At 47.3% G+C, this 23,948-nt stretch overlaps 2 protein-coding genes across 3 annotated transcripts in view; one reads left to right on the top strand and one right to left on the bottom strand.

Moving 5' to 3' along the window:
• The window catches only part of LOC134346545 (sialidase-1-like), a 31,638-nt gene extending 24,114 nt beyond the window's left edge, over positions 1-7,524 (bottom strand). Inside the window, exon 1 of one of the 2 annotated variants that reach the window (XM_063047961.1) lies at positions 7,005-7,524. In XM_063047961.1, coding sequence (XP_062904031.1) covers positions 7,005-7,061 — 57 coding nt within the window. In that variant the 5' untranslated portion in view covers positions 7,062-7,524. Of the gene's footprint in view, positions 1-6,906 lie in introns of both variants that reach the window. The other variant, XM_063047960.1, reaches the window with a different exon arrangement.
• Positions 1-23,948, top strand: part of LOC134346431 (uncharacterized) — a 74,516-nt gene that overhangs the window by 45,224 nt on the left and 5,344 nt on the right. The window contains 5 exon segments of the mRNA XM_063047800.1: positions 11,311-11,834; positions 11,913-12,008; positions 15,605-15,838; positions 17,041-17,063; positions 17,160-17,278. Of these exon segments, the coding sequence (XP_062903870.1) occupies positions 11,311-11,834; positions 11,913-12,008; positions 15,605-15,838; positions 17,041-17,063; positions 17,160-17,278 (996 nt within the window).

A 23,948-nucleotide genomic window follows, 5' to 3' on the forward strand; every position in this document is an offset into this window, starting at 1 on the left:
TGATATGGTGGCACGGATCTTTCCCCCAAAGTCAGCAAAATTTAAGAGCTAATCATTGACTGTAGGAAGTGGGGAGGGGCGGTTGTGAGATGGTGCACGTCCTGCTATTTGCAGCGTGTTACAGAGGTCGAGTTCATAGGAGTGAATATCACCAGTAGCCCGTCCTTTCTAACCACACACACCACAGGCAAGAACGCTCATCAGTGCTTCTACTTCCTCAGGCTGCTAGTGAAATTTGGCTAGTCCCATTTCACCCTCACGCCATTTTTATAAAAGTTGATACACCAGAGAAAGCACATTATTCAATACATTACGGCTTGCTACAGAAACGACTCTGTCCAGGACGGCGAGAAACTGGACAGGTTTGTGGACGCTGCTCAGCACATCACGGAAAATAGCCTCTCCTCCGAGGACTCTGTCTGCAGTGAACAGAATCAAAGACCCCAACCGCCCGAGACATCCGCTCTCCACCCTCTCCCATTGCTCTGAAGATACAAAATCCTGAAAGCACGTACTACCAGACCCAAAGACAGCTTCTATCCCTCTGTTATAACTGAACGGTCCCCGAGAACGATAACTAACTTACTGCCGGTTACGCTGCTGGAGTTTCAGGGCAGCAATGAAGGTCGTCCATCTCCGGCTGTGTCCAGGGCTTCCTTCATCAGGCCAGCAGCTTCCTCCTGGTTTTCACTACAGTCAGCCCTGCAATCCCGGGTGGAGACTCAGGAATACCGTCATACACAAAGTAGGATTCTTCATTGCTGTTTTCATAACTTCTGTTTGACAGTCAGGGTTATTAGCCGAACACCACCCCCCCACTACCCCACAAACTTGGAAGGCCGGTGGATCCCTCTTACTCTGGCCTCTACCCTTTGACTTGTTTGACATGGGTAACCCTTCCAAGAGCCAAAGCACAAAGCCCTGACTCCAGCCAATATAGTGCTTTGGGTCACTGAGGCACACCGGCCTCCAAACCACGACAAGGCTCTGGTCCTCTCGGAGACTAGCATGATAAGATCGAGTCTTAACCTCACGATCTATCTTGCTATGGCCTTCCACCTTATTGTCTGCCTGCACTACACTTTATTCTGCATTCTGTTAACTGCTTCTCCCTTGTAACAGCGACGCACCGATGTGATGACATTATCAGTACAGATGGTTTACAAAACAAAGGCTTTCACTTTGCCTCAGAGACAATGATAAACCATTTACAATGTAGTCCACCTAACCACTTGCCTTCTCAATGCTGAGAAGCTGGTGTACAGAGATCCCCTGGTTCTGCAGAACACCGATGTGGTTGTATCGCGGCCTGGTCTGGAAACACCAATGCCTACGAACAGACAAGTCTACAGAAAGTGGAGAACACAGCCCAGACCATCACAGGAACAGCTCCCCCCACCACCACTGAGCACATCTACCAGGAGCACTGCCACAAGAAAGCAGCATCAGTGACCCCCCCCCCTCCTCCCACCATCCAGGCCATGCTCTCTTCTTGCTTGACGTATAAAATCCTTTGGCCCCACACCACCAGGTTCATCAACAATTATCACCCTACACCCATCAAGCTCCTGAATGAGTGTTGATAACTTCACTCACCTCAACACTGAACTGACTCCACAACCTATGCACTCTACAACTCCGTATTATTTATTTATTTTTAACCAGCACAATTTCTCTTCTCAGTGTTGGTTGTTTATCAGTCTTTATTTATAGTTTTTCATAAATCTTTCTGTATTTCTTCTTTCCTGTAAATGCCTGCAGGAAAATGAATCTTAAGGTAGTACATGGTCTCAGACTTTGAACTTTGACATCATTCACTTGCTCATCAGTTTAAAAATATTTCTCATTTCTATCACATTCCGTCTGCCATATGGGAAGGATGGCAGAGTGGAGACAGGTCTCTACCAAAGGAGGTGTAAGGTGCTCCTTCCTTCCGCCAGCCTGCAGGTCACCCTAGGCCAAGGTGCAGCACCTGCTTAGCCCCCTGATCAGGGTCACGTGAAGCCATGAGAGCAGGTAATGGATGGTCCAGACCCAGAAATTTACCATCCCTTCACAGCCCAGGGTAGATTTTATCCAGGCCCAGTAATAGACCATCCCTTCACAACGCAGCGTAGATTTTAATCCAGGCCCAGTAATGTACCATCCCTTCACAACACAGGGTAGATTTTATCCAGGAAGGTAAAGCAATGAGGTCCTGAAGGTAGAAAGCTGAGATGCAGGACCTTCAGGGCAGTACTTTTGCAATTGCTACCTATGTCACACACCAGTGATAGTAGAAACAGGTGGATTTAGCAGATAAATGCGTGGCTGGGAAGCTGGTGCAGTGAGCAGGGCATCATGTTCTTGGATCACTGGGATCTCTTCTGTAGGAGGTATGACCTGTTCAAAAGGGACGGGTTGCACCTGAACCCGAGGGGGACCAATATTCTCGCAGGCAAGTTTGTTAGAGCTGTTCGGGAGGGTTTAAACGAATTTGGTACCGGGGTGGGAACTGGACTGAAGGGACTCAAGATAGGACGGATGGTAAAAAAGCAAAGATAGCATGCAGTCAGACTGTTAGGAAGGGCAGGCAGATGATAGGACATAATTGCAGCCAGCAGGGTGAGTATCAGTGCATTAGGGATGCAGAATCAAAAAGGTTTGCAAATACAGTACTTAAAGTTTTATATCTCAATGCACAGAGGATAAGAAATCAGCTGGATGATCTTGTTGCACTGTTACAGATTGCCGGGTATCATGGTTTCATGTTGTGGCCATCACTGAATCGTGACTGAAGGATAGTTGTAGTTGGGAGCTAAATCTCCAAGGTTACATGTTGCATTGGAAGGATAGGAAGGTAGGCAGAGAGGGTAGCATGCCTCTGCTGGTAAAGAATGGCATCAAATCAGTAGAAACATATGACAGAGGATCAGAAGATGTTAGAACATAGAAATTTACAGCATATAACAGGCCCTTCGGCCCACAATGCTGTGCTGACCATGTAACCTACTCTGGAGACTGTCTGCAATTTCCCTAGTGCATAGCCCTAGGGTTGAGTGAAACAACTGCAAGGGTAAAAGGACCCTGATGGCAGTTACATACAGGCCTCCCAACAGTAGGTGGGATGTGAAATACAGATTACAACAGCACATAGAAAAGACGTGTCAAAAGGACAATGTTATGATCGTCATGGGAGATTTTAACATGCAGGTCCATTGGCAAAATCAGGTTGGAAATAGATCTCAAGAGAGTGAGTTAGTTGAATGACTATGAGATGGCTTTTTAAGTGCAGTTTGTCGTTGTATTACTCAGGGATCAGCTTTACTGGTTTGGGTGTTATGTAATAAACTGGAGGAGATTAGGGACCTGAAGGGGAAAGAGCCCTTAGGAGAAAATGAAAACATGATTGGGTTCAAACTGAAATTTGATAGGGAGAAAGTAAAGTCAGACGTAGCAGTATTTCAGTGGAGTAAATAAAATTATAGTGGTATCAGAGAGGAGTTGGCCATAGTAAATTGGAAGGAGATGTTGGCAGGGATGACAGCAGAGCAGCAATGGTCTGAGTTTCTGTGAAAAATGAGGAAGGTGTAAGTTAGATGTATCCCAAAAACAAAGAAATACTCAAATGGCAAAATACTACAACCGTGGCTGCCAAGGGAAGTCAAAGCGAATGTAAAAGCAAAAGAGAGGGCATACAACAAAGCAAAAATTAGCAGGAAGACACAGGATTGGGAAGCTTTTAAAAAACCTACAGGAAGCAACTAAAAGAATCAGAAGGGAAAAGAGGAAATGTGAAAGCAAGCTAGTAAAAAAAGATCAAAGTGGATGGAAAAACTTCAAGTATGTAAAAAATAAAACAGATGAGAATGGGTATAGGTCCACTGGAAAATTAGGCCAGAAAAATACTAGCAAAGGAGGTGCAGATAACATTGAAGAAGCAGGGAGTCTGGAGAAGGGCCCAAGAAAGATCGGGAGAATAGGCAAAGAAGTGGCAGCTGGAATACAGATTGGAGAAGTGCATGGTTAAGCACTTTGCTCGAAGGAATAAAGCCACAAACTGTTTTCTAAATGGGGAGAAAATTCAAAATCAGCTGCAAAAGGACTTGGGAGTCCTTGTGCAGAATTCCCAAAAGATTAACTTGTAGGTTGAGACATTGGTAAAGAAGGAAAACACATTGTCAGCAATTTTTTTTTTTAAAGTCCTAAAATATAAAAGCAAGGATGTAATGTTGATGCTTTATAAAAGGCACTGGTGAGGCCTCACTAGGAGTTTTGGGCCCCTTACGTGATAAAAGATGAGCTGGCATTGGAAAGGCTCCAAATGAGGTCCATGCGAAAAAATTCTGGGACTGAAAAGGTTACCATATGAGGTACATTTGACGGCCCTGGGCCTGTACTCACTGAAGTTTAGAAGAATGAAGGAGATCTCATTGAAACCTATTGAATATGGAAAGGCCTCGATGGAGTGGATGTACAGAGTATGTTTCCTGTAGTGGAGGAGTCCAGGACCAGAGGGCACTGCTTCAGAATAAAAGAACTTTGACTTTCCAATGGATTAAGTCCTAACCTATTCAATCCTTTCTTGTAACTCAAGTCCTCCAGCACTAGCAACATCCTTCAAAAAATGCATCTTTCTCTTTACTCCTTCAACCTTCCTCCAAGGGGACGACAACCTTGTCACGGTTTGGAAGCTGGCGTGCCTCAATGACCTGGAGACCTATGCAGGCCGGAGTCAGGGCAGTAAACTTTGGCTCTTGGTTAGGGTCACACATGCCACACAGGTCAAAGGGTAGAGGTCAGGCTAAATCTGGTCTGTGGTTCACCAGGTTCAGGGGTTCAGCTCAGGGCTAACTGAAAAACCAAAATTGTTACGGAAATGGCAATGAAAAGCTTTTCTACATCAGAGTGTGACAGTATTCCCGAGTCTCCAACCAGGACTTGTATGACTGACAGTTGTGAAAACAGAGAAGAAACTACTGACACAATGAGGGAAGTTCTGAACACCGCCAGAGATGGAGGACCTTCATTGCTGCCCTGAAAGCCAGCAGCTGTAACGGGCAGCAAGTACGTCTTTCAACCTTATTTACATCTTTCCTGTAGGTAGGTGACCAAAGTTGCACACAATACTCCACATCAGGCCTTACCAGTGTCTCAGACAACTCCAACATAACATCCCATCTCCTGCGCTCAAAACTTCGATTTCTGGCACATAGGCCTTCATAAACTTTGTTTACGACTCTATCTACCTGTGACACCACCTTCAATGAATTATGGACCTGCATTCTGAGATCACTTTGTACTTCCGCACATCTCAGGGCCCTACAGTTCATTGTGTTGGTGCTACCAAAGTGAAATACCTCACACTTCACCTTAAAATTCCATCTATCATTTTTCAGCTGATGGAGATCCTGCTCCAAGCCATGATAGCCTTCTTCACTATGCACTAAACCCTCAATCTTTGTGTTATTGACAGCTTTGCTGATCCAGTTAACATCATCAGCCAGCTCATGGATAGAGATGGCAAACACCAACATACCCAGCACTGATCCCCACGGCACACCACTAGTCACAGGCCTCCATTCAGATGTAACTATGACATTATGATCACTGATTGCAAATTATTCCCCTACACAAACTTCTGTCACCTACCCTACATGGACATCCCTTTATTGTGAGGCTGTGCCCTCCGGTCCTAGATCCTCAAGTTATTGGAAACATCCTCTGCAGGTTTAACTGTACAGCCTTGTGATTCCTCCGCAACTTCAGGAGTGTCCTGATGCAATTTTCAACCCGAAACATCAACAATTCCTTCGAACCACTGAGTTCCACTGAACTGTGGGGTGGCTAAGCTGTGTTGAGTATGTCTGTTCTTCCGATTCCAGCATCTCCAGTCTCCCACGCTCCAGGGAATAACCTATTCAATAACCTATTCCTAACCTATTCAATCTTTCCCTCTAACTCGGGTCTTCAATTCCCTGCAAGTTTTCTGTACACTTTTAATCTTATTGACACATTGCCTGTAAAAACATCCTCAAAATTCCCGAGTTAAATTAGGCCAGGCCTCGATGATAACCAGCTGACAGTTGTAGTGTGGCTGAACTGTGAGAGTGTGTCTGTCTATCACCAGGGCCAAATGTCACCTGCTGTATCATAACCACTCCTCTAGTTCTCGTCTCACCTCACCAGGCAAAACCTGCTTGCATTTACCCTCTTGATAGCCCTCATAATTTTGCACACCTCTATCAAAACTCTATTCAAACGTCTCTTAAACATTGACATCAAGCTTGCATCCATCACTTGTGTCGCCCACCACAAAGCTGACGGTATCAGAACCACTCCACTTTCCTGATGGCTTCTGCAAATTACTAACAATTCATATTCATTTTGCTCTCCAAGCAGATCATTTCTTTTACTCCCAACCACCTCTTAACTTGCTGAATTCTTGCTGAAACATATTTAAAACTCCCTTTACTTGCCACCAGAGTTTTGACCCTTTCTTTTCCTTTTAACTTTTTGTTCCCCCACCCCACCCTACCCTCTGTATTCCCCACCCCTCCGTACTCCCCGTACCGGAACTAACCCACCTCACACTTATCTCCCACCCTCAGTGCCCTCACCCCTCCCACTCTCCTACCTTTCGTTAACCCAGCACTCCCATCATCTGCACCTCTACCTCTCCCACACTCAGTACTCCTCACCCCTCCCACCCTCTGTATAGCTTTGGATCTTCTGCAATCTTTTGGCGGTCACCGTTTGAACCGAGCTTAACCGTTTGACACTTTCCCTTACGTGTCGAATTAGAGGAACACATGCTCCCTCCCTGCGGTTTGTCCCAGCCCCTCAACTCGACCCCAGAACCCACCCTTATAATCCTCCACCCCACCGACACTTCTCGCCCTCCCACAGCCAGTCCCTGTCACCCACCCAGGCCCTCTCCTGAACCTGCAGCACCGCGCCGGGTAAGAGCAGCAAGCAGGCAGCGGCCGATGCGCTGTGACTGCCCGGCCGCCCCTGGGCCATACTCCACGGCGGTGAGAGGCCGGTCGACGGGCAGACAGGTTCCACCGGTCCGATTCCATCAGTCGTTCTGCCACCGCGGCGCCGCTGTCTTAACTCATTATTACTTGCGGTGACCGCCCCTCCTGGGCGGGACGGGACGGCAGCGGAGGGAACGTCTCACAACCCCTCCCCGCATGAAGGGCACTCAGCCACCGACACGCTCGCACCCGAAGCCCAAGCTCGTCCACGCAGTCTGTATATTTTTTTAAAGATTCAACTACACCGTCTCCAAAGCAAAAAGAGGCATAAGAGACCGCAGCCGCTGGAATCCGGAGCCACACACACACGAAAAGCTGGAGTCTGAGTATGCGATGGGAAGACTCAGAAAGTTACCTTCCCCAAGCAGTCAAGATGGAGGGTTTCGGCGCGAAACGTCGGCTGTTGACTCCTTTCCCCAGATGCTGCCTGGCCTGCTGAGTTCCTCCAGCATTTTCTGAGTGTTTCTTTACCCCAACCACTAAGGCCGATCAACAACTCCCTCCACTGACCCACATTTCCTGTCACTCACCTCATGTGCAAACGGTCCTGTGCCTGGTGTCACTTTATGGACCTACAAGCAATATATCTAAACTAGCTTTTGTATTTACATTTATTGTGTTTTTATAACCGTGTTCTTTATTTTGTTGTGTTGTTTGTGTGTGTGCTGCATTGGATGCAGAGTAAAAATTATGTTCTCCTTTACACTTGTGTGCTGGAAATGACGAACTTGGAGGCCCCACACAGTGCCCTTTATCCTCAGTGTTTGCAGCCGCTGCACCAAGTGTCACAGCAGCCTGGTGTGCTGAGATAAAGAGGCGGTGTGGCCACTGATGGGCTCAGGAAATCTGAAAGCTCGTTTGCACAGAGCTCCTGTTACCAGCAGTCCATTGATAGGGTATTGTTTCAGAATCACCTCAGTATTGGGTTTAATACCGGTATAGATAATGAAATTTGTTGTTCTGAGGCAGCAGTACATTGCAATACATAATAAAATCTATAAATTATAATAAGAAATATATTAAATTGTCTGGGGTAAATATTATTTGCGTATCACAACACAAAAGTTTGAGTACCCCTTTCAGGGAAAATGAGGCCATCACTTGCATGAACACCAACACACCGGTGCAAATTTACTGATCACGAGGAAGCAATAATGTAACTCACACCACTGTAAATTTAAACTGTATTGACAAAATACTGAAAACACAGTCCAAGTGAAACACAGATAAATAAACGTGCAACATCCAAGGACAAGGTATTGAACACTCTCCAAGGTTGTGTGATAAGCAGCTAATTAGAAGTTATCTGCATATTCTCTGTGAGACCATTGTCTGCATGAGGATCTTCCGACAGCGGTATCTGACCTTCCAAATGGGTTCTGTGAGCGTGTCACCGTGTTTTTCACTCATATTCACTCATAGCACAATAGCGACATGGGCTCGATTCCCACTGCAGCCTGTAACGTGTTTGTACATTCTCCCCGTGACCACGTGGGTTTCCTCCGGGTGCTAAAAGCCATTTCTGCCCTGCGGAAAAGTCTCTGGCCATCCACTCGATTTACGTCTCTCATCTATCGCCATCTCTCATCCTCCTTCATTCCAAAGACAAAAGCCCGTGTTCACTGAACCTGAAAGACATTCTCTCCAATCCAGGCAGCATCCTGCTAAATATCTTCTGCACCCTCTCTAAAGCTTCCCCATCAGGTTCAAGTTCAATTGTCATTCAATACTCATGAATACAACCAAAGGAGACAACGTTCCTCCAGGGCCAAGGTGCTAATACAGTAACAACAGTCACACCCAGCACAAGGCACACACACGAGATCAGTAAAATACAGTCACACAAAAAGCACATCGTCCCTGACCCGGAGTCCATCATGCTGCAGAAGTCTGCAGTCGATCAGAATACAGCTTGTCTTCTAAACACGAGGAATTCTGGTAATGTCTCCCTCCTCCACCTTCCCTCTTTCTACCTATTCTGATGACCATCTCACTACTTCTCCTCCCCACCTGCCCATCACCTCCTTGTGCTGCCCCTCCTCCTTCCCTTTACTCCAGGGTCCACTGTCCTCGTCTTTTAGATTCCTCCTCCTTCAGCCCTTTACCTTGTCCACCTATTGCCTCCCACCCTCCCCCATCCACCCACCTCTCTCCTCACCTGGTCTCACCTGTCACCTGTCAGCTTCAACTCCTTCCCCTCCCATCACCTTCTTATTCTGGCCTCATCCCCTTCCCTTTCCAGCCCGAATGAATGGTCTCAGCCTGAGACGTCGAGCTTCTGTTTATTATCTCTGTTATATCTGATGTGAAATGTGTTGCTTTGCAGCAGTAGTGCAGTGCACAGACATAACATCACTATGAATTATAACATAAATAGTGCAAGTGAAGGAATAATGGGGTAATCAGTGGGAATCAAAGAAGATGGCTGTGGTGTTTGGAGCCGATCATCTCAGCCACAGGACATCTCTGCAGGAACTCCCCAGGACAGAGTCCTCGGCCCAAATACCCTCAGCTGCTTCATCAACGACCTTCTGTCCATCGTAAGGTCAGAGGTCGGGATGGTCTGATGACGACACAATGTTCAGCACCATCTACCACTCCTCAGATAATGAAGCAGCCCACAACACAAATGCAGCAGGATCTGGACAATATCCAGGCCTGGGCTGATAGGTGGCAAGTGACAATCACACCACACAGTGTCAGGCAGTGATATCTGAGGAAGGGATCTCTGGGAATCATGAGAATTGGGAAAATTGCAAAACATGTAACTAGCTGCCTCATCGTTAGGGAAATTATAGTAGTTAGGCAGAGGGAGAAGGTCACTGAGAGGTGACAATATGACAGTCAGTACAGTGATTAGATTGTGGATGTGTTTAGTCAGAAGGTGACGCTCACTGGATCAAAGGTAAACAGGTGGAGGTTGGCTTGCAGACCACGGCAGGAGAGTTTATCATCAGATAAGGAGAGTCATGGCAGGAAAGCAGGGTCAGAGATGAAGACAATGAATTACAGAGAGCACTGGGAAATGGATGTCAGTCAGATCGAGAGACACCACATAGAAATAATCAAAGCTCAAATACTACAGAGAAATGTAGGTTTCTGATGAATTTTTATGAAATCCACGTTTCCATTGTATAACAGGAAGCCGAAAGACCATTGACTCAGTGGAGTATCTTTGCGATGACACTCGAATTGTTCCCCGATGTTCACTGTAACAGGGCCTGAATAAACTGTCTTGTTCCCGAAACTCACCACTGCTGTCTGGCAGGTTCTTTCTGTGCTGTTCCATCTGAACTGTATTTAAGTGGGAGACTGGTCCCCACACCCACAACCCAACCCCCAGTCCCTCTATCCCTCGAGCTGCTGTTGCGGAAGCTGCCGGATGAAGACTGTCAGAGAGCAACACACTCAAAACACTGGAGGAACTCAGGGGCTGTAGAGAGGAGAACAGTCATCGTTTCAGACCGAGAACCTTCAACGCTGTTTATTTCCCTCCATATGCTGCCTGACTGGCTGAGTTCCTCCAGTATATTGTGTGTGTTGCTCTGGAATTCCAGCATCTGCAGAATCCCTTGTGTTTGTGAGTGGAGATTCCAGCCCCGTGCCCCTGCTCTCTGGGGCTGACGGGGTTTAGAAGACAGGCAGGGGGAAATCATTTCCACACGTGGGCCTGTTCAGAACAAGTAAGACCGGACCTTTGGAGCCGGGCCATATGTGGTGAAGTCAAGAAGGGAAATGGAAATCAGGAGTTGAATGTTTTCCACACTGTGACGTACAATGTCCAGTCCTGTGGTTATACCTGCAGCCACATCTTTGTCATCGCCACAGCATCAGTCTCCTCACAGCAGATTCTCTCCACATCCCGTGTTCCATATCATTAACTGATTTAATAGTTGCATAAATTTACATTAATCACCGATTTTACACCTCAGTCTGACTATCTTCAGTCCTCGAGCTAAACAAAACGAGCTTTTGGAGGAACACCGAGGGTCAGGCCGCATCTGTGGAGAGAAATGGACAATCGACATTTCGGGTCGAGAACCTTCATTTGGACTGTCTCAACCTGGAATATCTTCTCTCTATTTTTCATCACAAATGCTGTCTGACTCACTTCGTTCTTTCCAAATTCTTGCTTTCACAGTCCCTTGTGTCTCTCTTTTCAGGACTTGCCCCTTTAGTTCTGCTGTAGACTGAACCAAGCTCTTCTCTCCGGCTTTATCTATGTTAGACTTGTTTAAAGTGTTGCTGATCCCTGCTGCGGAAACGAACACGATTCCTGCTCACTGAAAAGGAACATTCATTCCCGAGACTGCAGCGCCCCTAGAGGACAATCGCGGTACCGCAGGCGCTCAGCAGCTCCCCGAAAGTGAAAGGATCCTGAACCAGGAAGTACCGAGAGTTAACATGGCTTCGAAAGCACAGGTCGAGAGTTTAACCGAGGAGGTAATTTGTCCCATTTGCCTCGATTTTTTCACCGATCCGGTTATACTGGAGTGTGGACACAACTTCTGCCGCTCCTGTATCACACGGTGTTGGGAAAGGAAGGAGAGAAACTCCTGCCCGGAATGCAGAGAGGAGATTGCAGACCGCAGCCTCAGGGTCAATCGGGCCTTAGCAAATCTGTCTGAGAAAGCTCGAAAACTAAACCTGAACCCGAAAGAGAAGGAAAGTAAACTTCACTGCGAGAAACATGAGGAAGAACTGAAGCTGTTTTGTGAGACGGACAAGACACTGATCTGCCTGATCTGTGCGACTGCGCGGGAACACAAGTCTCACAACTTCATACCGGTTAACGAAGCCGTTGAAATCTACAAGGTAAAAATAACCAGGTTTTGATCAGCTGTTTACTTAGTTGCATATTTTGGTCTAATTTCTTTACTCTCTGATTCCCAGGGTCGGGTTAAATCTTCCTTAGACTCTCTCACTAAAAAGAAATCAGACTTCGAAGAAATGGAGCAACAACAGAAAGAGAAGATTTCTGGAGTTCGGGTGAGGCTTCCAGAGCAGAATTTACAAATTCGCTGTGTAGTTTTGTTCCCTTTGATGCAGAATAGCAGAGTATCGCAGTTCCAGTAATCTGGGATCGATCCTGACCCCTGGAGCTGTCTGCGTGGAGTTTTAAACACAAAATAATCTGCAGATGCTGGGGTCAAAGCAACACTCACAACACGCTGGAGGAACTCAGCAGGTCAGGCAGCATCCGTGGAAACGATCAGTCGACGTTTCGGGCCGGAACCCTTCGTCAGGACTGAAGAGGGAAGGGGCAGAGGCCCTATGAAGAAGGTGGGGGGAGGGTGGGAAGGAGAAGGCTGGTAGGTTCCAGGTGAAAAACCAGTAAGGGGAAAGATAAAGGGGTGGGGGGAGGGGAAGGTGAAGAAGGAATAGGGAGAAACACAATGGATAGTAGAAGGAGGCGGAACCATGAGGGAGGTGATAGGCAGCTGGGGGAGGGGGCAGAGTGACATAGGGATAGGGGAAGGGAGGGGGAGAGAATTACTGGAAGTTGCAGAATTCTATGTTCATACCAAGGGGCTGGAGACTACCTAGACGGTATATGAGGTGTTGCTCCTCCATCCTGAGCTTAGCCTCATCATGGCAGTAGAGGAGGCCATGTATGGACATATCTGAATGGGAGTGGGAAGCAGAGTTGAAGTGGGTGGCTACTGGGAGATCCTGTCTGTTGTGGCGGACGGAGCGGAGGTGCTCGACGAAGCGGTCCCCCAATCTGTGTTGGGTTTCACCGATGCAGAGGAGGCCGCATCGGGAGCACCGGATGCAATAGATGGCCCCAAAAGACTCACAAGTGGAGTGTTGCCTTACTTGGAAGGACTGTCTGGGGCCCTGAATGGTGACGAGAGAGAAGGTGTAGGGACAGGTGTAGCACTTGCGCTTACAGGGATAAGTACCGGGTGGGAGATCCAAGGGGAGTGATGTGTGGACCAGAGAGTCGCGGAGGGACCGATCCCTGTGGAAAGCGGAGAGGGGTGGAGAGGGAAAAATGTGCTTTGTGGTGGGGTCCTGTTGAATGTGGCGGAAGTTGCGGAGGATAATGTGCTGGATCCGGAGGCTGGTGGGGTGGTAGATGAGGACAAGGGGAACTCTGTCCTTGTTGTGGTAGCGGGATGATGGGGTGAGAGTCAAAGTGCAGGAAATGGAGGAGATGGTGGTGAGGGCATCATTGATGACAGCAGAAGGGAAACCACGATCCTTAAAGAAAGAGGACATTTGTGATGTCCTGGAACGGAAAGCCTCATCCTCAGAGCAGATGCGGCAGAGACGGAGGAACTGGGAATCGGGAATGGCATTTTTGCATGTGGTGGGTTGCAAAGAGATATAGCTGAGGTAGTTATGAGAGTCAGTGGGCTTGTAGAAGATGTCAGTGGACAGTCTGTCTCCAGGGATGGAGACCGAGACATCGAGACAGGGGAGAGAATTGTCCAAGATAGACCAAGTGAATTTGAGGGCTGGGTGGAAGTTAGAAGTAAAGTTGATGAAATTGACGAGCTCAGCATGGGTGCAGGAAGCAGCACCAATGTAGTCGTCAATGTACCAAAGGAAAAGTTGGGGAGCAGTACCAGAATAGGTTTGGAGCACACACTGTTCCACATAACCAACGAAGAGGCAGGCATAGCTGGGGCCCCTCCGCTATTTTCTGGATAATAGACCTCACCAGTTCCTCAACACCACTACCCTCCCCCGGTTGGCGGAACTGGTTCTTACACTCAATAACTTCTCTTTTGGCACTTTCCTCAGACCCATGGTGTAGCTATGGGAACTTGCATGGGCCCTGGCTATGCCTGCCTCTTCGTTGGTTATGTGGAACAGTCTGTGCTCCGAATCTATTCTGGTACTGCTCCCCAACTTTTCCTTCGGTACATTGACGACTACATTGATGCTGCTTCCTGCACCCATGCTGAGCTCGTCAATTTCATCAACTTTACTTCTAAATTCCACCCAGCCCTCAAATTCACTTGATCTATCTTGGACACTTCTCTCCCCTTTCTCGATCTCTCAGTCTCCATCTCTGGAGACAGACTGTCCACTGACATCTCCTACAAGCCCACTGACTCTCATAACTACCTCAACTATACCTCTTCCCACCCCGCCACATGCAAAAATGGCATTCACAATTCCCAGTTCCTCCGTCTCCGCCGCATCTGCTCCGAGGATGAGGGTTTCCGTTCCAGGACATCTCAAATGTCCTCTTTCTTTAAGGATCGTGGTTTCCCTTCTGCTGTCATCAATGATGCCCTCACCCGCATCTCCTCCATTTCCCGCACTTCAGCCCTCACCCCATCCTCCCACCACCACAACAGGGACAGAGTTCCCCTTGGCCTCACCTACCACCACACCAGCCTCCGGATCCAGCACATTATCCTCTGCAAATTCTGCCACCTTCAACAAGACCCCATCACTAAGCACATCTCTCCCTCTCCACCCCTCTCCACTTTCTGCAGGGATCGGACCCTCCGCGACTCCCTGGTCCACACGTCCCTCCCCACTGATCTGCCACCCGGCACTTATCCCTGTAAGCACAAGTGCTACACCTGTCCCTACACCTCCTCTCTTGCCACCATTCAGGGCCCTAGACAGTCCTCCCAAGGGAGGCAACACTTCACTTGTGAGTCTGTTGGGGTCATCTATTGCATCCGGTGCTCCCGCTGCGGCCTCCTCTACATCGGTGAAACCCGACGAAGATTGGGGGACCGCTTCATCGAGCACCTCCACTCCGTCCGCCAAAACAGACAGGATCTCCCAGTAGCCACCCACTTCAACTCTGCTTCCCACTCCCATTCAGGTATGTCCGTACATGGCCTCCTCTACTGCCATGACGAGGCTAAACTCAGGCTGGAGGAGCAACACCTCATATACCATCTAGGTAGTCTCCAGCCCCTTGGTATGAACATAGAATTCTACAACTTCAGGTAATTCCCTCCCCCTCCCTTCCTCTATTGCTATGTCACTCTGCACCCTCCCCCACCTGCCTATCACCTCCCTCAACATTCCGCCTCCTTCTACTACCCATTGTGTTTTCCCCTATTCCTTCTTCACCTTTCCTGCCTATCCCCTCCCTGCTTCCCTTCCCCCACCCCTTTATCTTTCCCCTTACTGGTTTTTCACCTGGAACCTACCAGCCTTCTCCTTCCCACCCTTCCCCCACCTTCTTTATAGGGCCTCTGCCCCATCCCTCTTCAATCCTGATGAAGGGTTCCGGCCCTAAACTTCAACCGATCGTTTCCACGGATGCTGCCCAACCTGCTGAGTTCCTCCAGCGTTTTGTGGGTGCTGCGTGGAGTTTGCATGTTCTTTCCGTAACCAGTACCTTCCTTGAGCTGACTTTGCAGGTTGAACGGTAATTTGGCTACTGTAATTAACCTTGTGATTGTGGGTGGTCTGTGAATCAGGTCGGAGTTAGTGGGTCAGAGACGGAGTATATGTTTCAGGGAGACGTGGGGGAATGTGATGGAGGGGATTGTTCTGAAAACCAGCAGAAAAGTTAATGGGCTGAATAGTGACCTTCCATGTCAGAAGGAAATACAAAAAATAGCCTCAAATAGTCAACTAGCCTCTCCTTTCATTGACAGGAACAGTCACACAGCCTTCAGTCCCAGATCACATCCCATTTTGCTGAACTGCGCCGGGTTCTCACTGAGAAAGAGCAGCGTGCACTCCGAAATCTCAGGGAGGAAGAGGAGAGGATTCTGAATCCAATGGAGAAAAATCTTCGAGAGATTCAAGGGAATTTAAATTCTACCCAGGAGGAAATCTCAAAGTTACAGGAACAGATGGATCAACAAGAAAATATCACATTCCTCATGGTGAGAGATTTCACTTTGGATCTGTAAAAGTGCACTGTCAAAAAATGATGCATTTTAACGCAAATAATGTAGTTGGAAACTGATTTCCACCATGTGGGCATCCTGACTGTTCAGAGTTGTGATTGTCCCAAACCGGCCTCCCACAACATCTGTACATCACAGGACAGTCTGCAACCTTCTTGGGATGAGTTACTCTCATCAGAACACTGAGATGGCGATCGTTTCTGTGATTCCCACGTATAATATCCCTGATACTCAGAGTAACACCCAGTTACAGTCACAGGCTGTGAGTGTGTTTCTGATATTCTCTTCACCACATTTCTTGTGGCATTTATTAACAACCAACTGATGTTTTATCTTTGACATTTGGTCTCACACAAGGAGAAATATTTTCTCCACTCCCATCCCATCAAATCCATTCGGAATGTTAAATTCCTCCATCTGATCCTCCCTGACATCGTAACCAGATAAAAATGCACAACTTGTCCAGTATCTCCTGTAAGTTCTATCCTCTCAGTTATGGTATAAATTTCAGAGTTACAAAATACACATCGACTAAGATGTTAGCTGTCCTGTGCTATCACCAGTGGGATCTTCAGTTGATCTGCCAACTGTCTTCAGGAGTTTTGGCCCGCTTATGATCAAGACTCCCTCGAGGTGGCGGGCCAGCAGTGCTAAAGCACCACCTCCCACTGGTGAGCTTAAAAACTTGGCATCTGGCTCTCTCAGAGTTGTTGGTCACTTCCATCCAACAGATAGTCTCCTCTTCAGGTGTGTATGCAACTACTGAAGGGTTTGCAAGATATATATACACTGTCCGTGTATCTGCCCCTCTGGACATACCTGGTCCACACCCATGCTGATCCTTTCTCTGCTGCCTCAGCTGCAGCCCTGCTGGTTGACTTGATCTCTCTTCTAGTGAAGCCAAGATCACACAGCCACTTCTGCAAAGTGAATGCAATAAATCCACGGCAGCCTACTTCGAATGGATAGCATGAGACCTTCCACCCACTGTCTCTGCACTCATAATCATTCCTTGTACTTACTCCCGTGGTTCTGTGTCCCTCTTTATCCAATCGTTTCAGTGGGAGTGAGTTTAGTGGGAATTTTCAGCAGCTTGTAATAACTTGTCTCAGATTCCTGCTGTTCAGATGCCGATGGTCAGTCTCAGTCAATTGAGATCTGTGTTTTATTTATTTCAGGAGGAAGCTCGTCGGAAGAGGAGGTAGAACATGGTCTTGACTGAAACTCTGTATGGATTTGTAAAATAGTTCAAATATCACTGATGTTCAGTTTATAACCAGATGTATAATATTTACAGGATTAGTGATGGACAACAGACATTGTCAGTGACAAATGGTGCCCTACTGGTTGAAAAACTCTATCACCCCTATTTGTTTGACATTGCATTGGGAGAAGCATTGGACGGCATTAAGCGAGGTAAAACATACAGATTCATTCCGGCACCAATCCCACCTGCTGGGGCACATCACTGCCACATGGTCAGCTGGAGATGTCAGACCGTTGAACACACCAAACCAGGGGCAAAATACAACCAATTCACTGGTCTGTTAGGTGAATCATTGCATCCTGATCCCATTTGCACTGGACAAACAAGCCAATGCACGAGTTTGAATCCTGACATGGTAGCTCTGGAAGTAATATTCCATTAATGACATTAAAGGGGATAAAATCTGGTATCACTGTGGTGACAGGGATTGTCTGAAAAATACACCAGTTCTTCGTGCCACTCACCGTGTCTGACCTGTCCGTGACCGCAGTCTGATTGACTCAGCTCTACCCCCTGCTGGACTCGCGAGTCTCACTGTTGTTATCAAACCAGCACATTAAAGACTGAGCAACACACATCAAAGTTGCTGGTGAACCAGCAATTTTGATGTGTGTTGCTTAAATTTACAGCATCTGCAGAATTCCTGTTGTTTACGTTAAATACTGAGCCCGGACACACCAACCAGCATTAACACTGGTGAACACAGCATAGATAAATAAGGTAGATAAATCACCCGGACCAGATGGAATGCACCCGCGTGTTCTGAAGGAAGTAGCTGTGGAGATTGCGGAGGCATTAGCGATGATCTTTCAAAAGTCGATAGATTCTGGCATGGTTCCGGAGGACTGGAAGATTGCAAATGTCACTCCGCTATTTAAGAAGGGGGCAAGGAAGCAAAAAGGAAATTATAGACTTGTTAGCTTGACATCGGTGGTTGGGAAGTTGTTGGAGTCGATTGTCGAGGATGAGGTTACAGAGTACCTGGAGGCATATGACAAGATAGGTAGAACTCAGCATGGATTCCTTCAAGGAAAATCCTGCCTGACAAACCTATTACAATTTTTTGAGGAAATTACCAGTAGGCTAGACAAGGGAGATGCAGTGGATGTTGTATATTTGGATTTTCAGAAGGCCTTTGACAAGGTGCCACACATGAGGCTACTTAACAAGATAAAAGCCCATGGAATTACAGGAAAGTTACATACGTGGATAGAGCGTTGGCTGATTGGCAGGAAACAGAGAGTGGGAATAAAGGGATCCTATTCTGTTTGGCTGCCGGTTACCAGTGGTGTTCCACAGGGATCAGTGTTGGGGCCGCTTCTTTTTACATTGTACATCAACGATTTGGATTATGGAATAGATGGCTTTGTGGCTAAGTTTGCTGACGATACGAAGATAGGTGGAGTGGCCGGTAGTGCTGAGGAAACTGAGAGTCTGCAGAGAGACTTGGATAGATTGGAAGAATGGGCAGAGAAGTGGCAAATGAAATACAATTTTGGAAAGTGTATGGTTATGCACTTTGGCAGAAGAAATAAACGGGCAGACGATTATTTAAATGAGGAAGGAATTCAAAGTTCTGAGATGCAACGGGACTTGGGAGTCCTCGTGCAGGATACCCCTTAAAGTTAACCTCCAGGTTGAGTCGGTGGTAAAGAAGGCGAATACAATGTTGGCATTCATTTCTAGAGGAATAGAGTATAGGAGCAGGGATGTGATGTTGAGGCCCTATAAGGTGCTGGTGAGACCTCACTTGGGGTACTGTGGACAGTTTTGGTCTCCTTATTTAGGAAAGGATGTGCTGACGTTGGAGAGGGTACAGAGAAGATTCACTAGAATGATTCTGGGAATGAGAGGGTTAACATAAGAGGAACGTTTGTCCACTGTGGACTGTATTCCTTGGAGTTTCGAAGAATGAGGGGAGACCTCATAGAAACGTGTCAAATGTTGAAAGGCATGGACAGAGTGGATGTGGCTAAGTTGTTTCCCATGATAGGGGAGTCTAGTACGAGAGGGCATGACTTAAGGATTGAAGGGTGCCCACTCAGAATAGAAATGCAAAGAAATTTTTTTAGCCGGAGGGTGGTGAATATATGGAATTTGTTGCCACGGGCTGCAGTGGAGGCCAAGTCATTGGGTGTATTTAAGGCAGAGATTGATAGGTATCTGAGTCGCCAGAGCATCAAAGGTTATGGTGAAAAGGTGGGGGAGTGGGACTAAATGGGAGAATGGATCAGCTCATGATAAAATGGCGGAGCAGACTCGATAGGCCGAATGGCCGACTTCTGCTCCTTTGTCTTATGGTCTTATGGTCTTATAACTGGTCTGGCAAATCTCCCTCACACACATTCACAAGAAGGTTTAGCAGATTGTAGTCAGAGCCTCAGCATTGCACATTGTTAGTCCCCTCAGTAACCTGGAAACTATTCTCTTCAGACACAGTGAATGGTTTCTATTTGAACAATTCACACACGTGTCACAACACACACACACACACACACACACACACACACATTGATACATTGATATATTGATAATATTCAAATGCACCATCAGAGAGGGACACATCGTCAGAGACACAGACACATTTCCGTGTGTTTGTCCCATATCTTTCTAACCATTGCCTATCGTTGTACCTGTCTAAATTGATTTTATATTATTTTAATTATACCTCTTTCCACAGCTTCCTTTGGCAGCAAATTCCACATGTACCCACTTCCCTCACAGATGGAAAGCTGCCCTGCAGATCCCTTGAAACACTTTCCCCTCTCACCCTCAATCTCTGCCCTCTAGTTTTGGACTCCCCTGGAGTTCCCTGGTGTGACCTTCCAGCCCTTCTTAAGGCACCACCTCAGCCACCCTCCAGTCTTCCAGCAGCTCAGCTGTGGTGAAATGTGAAGCAAGTATATCTGCCAGAGTCTCTGCAAATTCATCCTCTGTCCTAATGAGGGGCTGTGGGGAGTGGGTTTGTGGGAAAGGAGACAAAGGGACCCTTATCACCCATATTCATCCCCTTCACCTTCTGTTTCCATCTACACACACAGTTCACCACAGGCTTTCCACCCCCTCCCCATCTGGTTCCGATTCCATCTGCCATTCATCTCTCCCCTCATGGATCCCATGATCATAAACAGGAAAAAGTCTGTAGATGCTGGAGATCCAAATCAACACACACAAAATGCTGGAGGAACTCAGCAGGTCAGACAGCATCTATTGTAATGAATAAACTGTTGATGTTCTGGGCTGTGATCCTTCTTCAGGACTGAAATTGAAGGGGGGAGATGCCAGAATAAAAATGTGGGGAGAGGGGAGAGAGGCTAGCTGGAAGGTGATAGGTGAAGCCAGGGGGGTGGGAAAGCTAAAGGGCTGGAGAAGAAGGAATCTGATCGGAGAGGAGAGTGGACCATAAGAGAAAGGGAAGGAGGAGGGGACCCAGGGAGTAGTGATAGGGAGGTGAGAAGAGGTTAAAGGCCAGAGTGGGGAATAGAAGAAGGGGGACGGGGTGAGAAAAAATTTTACCTGAAGAGGAAATCAATATTCATGCCATCAGGTCAGAGGCTACCCAGGCAGAATATAAGTTGTTGCTCCTCCATCCTGAGGATGGCCTCATCTTGGCACAAGAGGCAGCCGTGGGCCGACATTTTGGAATGGGAATCAAAATGTTTGGCCACTGGGAAGTTCCCCTATGGACGGATAGAGTGGAACCTCCTTTACTGATAAGATTCCAGCACAGATCGGCCTTTGTGCTCCTGTTTTTCACCCTCCCACAGCTGTCTCCCACCTTCCCATCTCCCAACCTTCCCCGCAACCTCGCTCCGACTAGCGATCAAAACTTCCATTGTGTTGGTCTCCACCTGACATTCACTTCCCAGTGTCTCCAAACTCCAGTCCACACTCCCCACCCTTCCGCTACCTGGAGCAACTTGCCTGCCATCTTTCACCAATCTTTAGTCCACAGTCACTTCAGACTCCTGTCTCACCACTCCCCTTCTCCTCTGCTCAATCTACGCCCCTCATAACCTTATATATTTCTGTCAGATCACCTCCCACTTACCTGCACTTGGCCCGTATCCTTCTAATCCTTCCCTGTCATCATTTCTCTGTCTCAGCCAGTTCTACGGGGCTCTCAATTCTCCCGTGTTACAGAAAACGATCGACCTCATTTTCTACCACATTGCAGAAGCAAATGTGCTGCAGGTCCTGAGATGCATAAAGTTCGATAAATCCCCAGGTCCTGATCAAGTTTATCCCAGGACATTGTGGGAAACTCAGCAAGAAATTGTGGGGCCCTTTTGGAGATATGTGTGTCATCGATAGCTGTGGGTGAGGGGCCAGAAGACTGGAGGGAGACCAGTGTTGAACATTTATTGAAGATCGGCTGTAGGGAAAAGCCGGGGAAGTACAGACCGGTGAGCCTAACGTCAGTGGAGGGTACATTAATGGAGGGGATTCTGAGAGACAGGATCTACATTCATTTGGAAAGTCGAGGACTAATCAGGGATACCCAGCTTGGTTTTCTGCATGGACGGTACGGTAGCATAGTGGTTAGCACAACGCTTTACAGTACCAGCGACCCGGGTTCATGTCCCGTCACTGCCTGTAAGGAGTTTGTACGTTCCCCATGACCACGTGGGTTTCTTCCAGGTGCTCCAGTTTCACAGTCCAAACCCGTACCGGTTGGCAGGTTAATTGGTCATTGTAACTTGTCCCATGGTCAGGCTCAGATTAAATCAGGGGTTTCTGGGTGGTGGGGTCATTGTAACTTGTTCCAGGGTCAGGCTCGGATTAAATCAGGGGTTTCTGGGTGGTGGGGGTCAAAGGGCCGGAAGGGCCTATTCCGTGCTGTATCTCAGTAAATAAATTACAGCTGATGAACGTGCAGTAGACATCGTCTCCATGGAGTTTAGCGAGGGATTTGACAAGGTAGCAGAGAGTTAGATCACATGGGATACAGTACGATCTGGAATAGGATACAGAATTGTCTGGGTGGAGTCCTGTGACCAGCGGTTGTGCTGCAGGGATCGGTGCTGGGTCCACTGTTTTTCATCATTCACATGAATGATTCAGAGAGAATGTAGGTGACGTGTTTAGTAGGTTTGTGAAGGACTCTAAAATTGGTGGTTTCATGGACAGTGAAGGGGTTATTTATTTATTTAGATACAGTGTGAAACAGACCGTCCCAGACCAATGACCAGCTCCACCCAGCACCCCAACTATTTAAAACTAGCCTATTCTTGGGGCAATGTACAATGACCATTTAACCTACAAACCATTATGTCTTTATACGAGCGTCACAGAGTGATAGAAACTAACAGCACAGGCCCTTCAGCCCACCTGGTCTGTACTGAAACATTTAAACTACCTGCTCCCATCGACCTGCACCGGGACCAGAGTCCTCCAACTCCTACCATCCATGTACCTGTCCAAACTTCTCTTAAATGTTTAAATCGAGCTTGCATGTACCATTTGCACTGGCAGCTCGTTCCACACTCTCACGACCCTCTAAGTGAAGAAGTTTCCCCTCATGTTCCCCTTAAACTTTTCATCTTTCACCCTTAACTCATGACCTCTGGTTGTAATCCCATCCAACCTCCGTGGAAAAAGCTCATGCACCATATTTCTACCCCTCATAATTTTGTATACCTCTATCAAATCTCCACTCAGTCTTCTATGTTACAAGGAATAAAGTCCTAAACGATTCAATCTTTCCTTATGACTCAGGTCTTCCAGTCCCAGCTGCATCGCTGTAAATTTTCTCTGTACTCTTTCCTGTAGGTACCCTTTCCTGTAGCTATTCAGAATGTCAGAAGGCATGGGATCCAAGGAAGTTTGGCCAGGTGAATTCAGAATTGGCTTGCCTGCAGAAGGCAGAGGGTCGTGGTGGAGGGAGTACATTCAGATTGGAGGGTTGTGACTAGTGGTGTCCCACAAGGATCTGTTCTGGGACCTCTACTTTTCATGATTTTTATTAACAACCTGGATGTGGGGGTAGAAGGGTGGGTTGGCAAGTTTGCAGACGACACTAAGGTTGGTGGTGTTGTGGATAGTGTAGAGGATTGTCAAATATTGCAGAGAGATATTGATAGGATGCAGAAGTGGGCTGAGAAGTGGTAGATGGAGTTCAACCCGGAGAAGTGTGAGGTGGTACACCTTGGAAGGACAAACTCCAAGGCAGAGTACAAAGTAGATGGCAGGATTCTTGGTCGTGTGGAGGAGCAGAGGGATCTGGGGGTACATGTCCACAGATCCCTGAAAGTTGTCTCACAGGTAGATAGGGTATTTAAGAAAGCTTATGGGGTGTTAGCTTTCATAAGTCGAGGGATAGAGTTTAAGAGTCGCGATGTAATGATGCAGCTGTATAAAACTCTGGTTAGGCCACACTTGGAGTACTGTGTCCAGTTCTAATTGCCTCACTACAGGAAGGATGTGGAACCATTGGAAAGGTTACAAAGGAGATTTACCAGGATGTTGCCTGGTTTAGAGTGTATGCATTATGATCAGAGATTAAGGGAGCTAGGGCTTTACTCTTTGGAGAGAAGGAGGATGAGAGGAGACAGGATAGAGGTGTACAAGATAATAAGAGGAATAGATAGAGTGGATAGCCAGCACATCTTCCCAGGGCACCACTGCTCAATACAAAAGGACATGGCTTTAAGGTAAGGGGTGGGAAGTTCAAGAGGGATATTAGAGGAAGGTTTTTTACTCAGAGAGTGGTTGGTGTGTGGAATGCACTGCCTGAGTCAGTGGTGGAGGCACATGCACTTGTGAAGTTTAAGAGACTACTAGACAGGTATATGGAGGAATTTAACGTGGGGGGTTATA

Source organism: Mobula hypostoma, chromosome 5, assembly GCF_963921235.1.
Source record: "Mobula hypostoma chromosome 5, sMobHyp1.1, whole genome shotgun sequence".
Classification (NCBI taxonomy): domain Eukaryota; kingdom Metazoa; phylum Chordata; class Chondrichthyes; order Myliobatiformes; family Myliobatidae; genus Mobula; species Mobula hypostoma.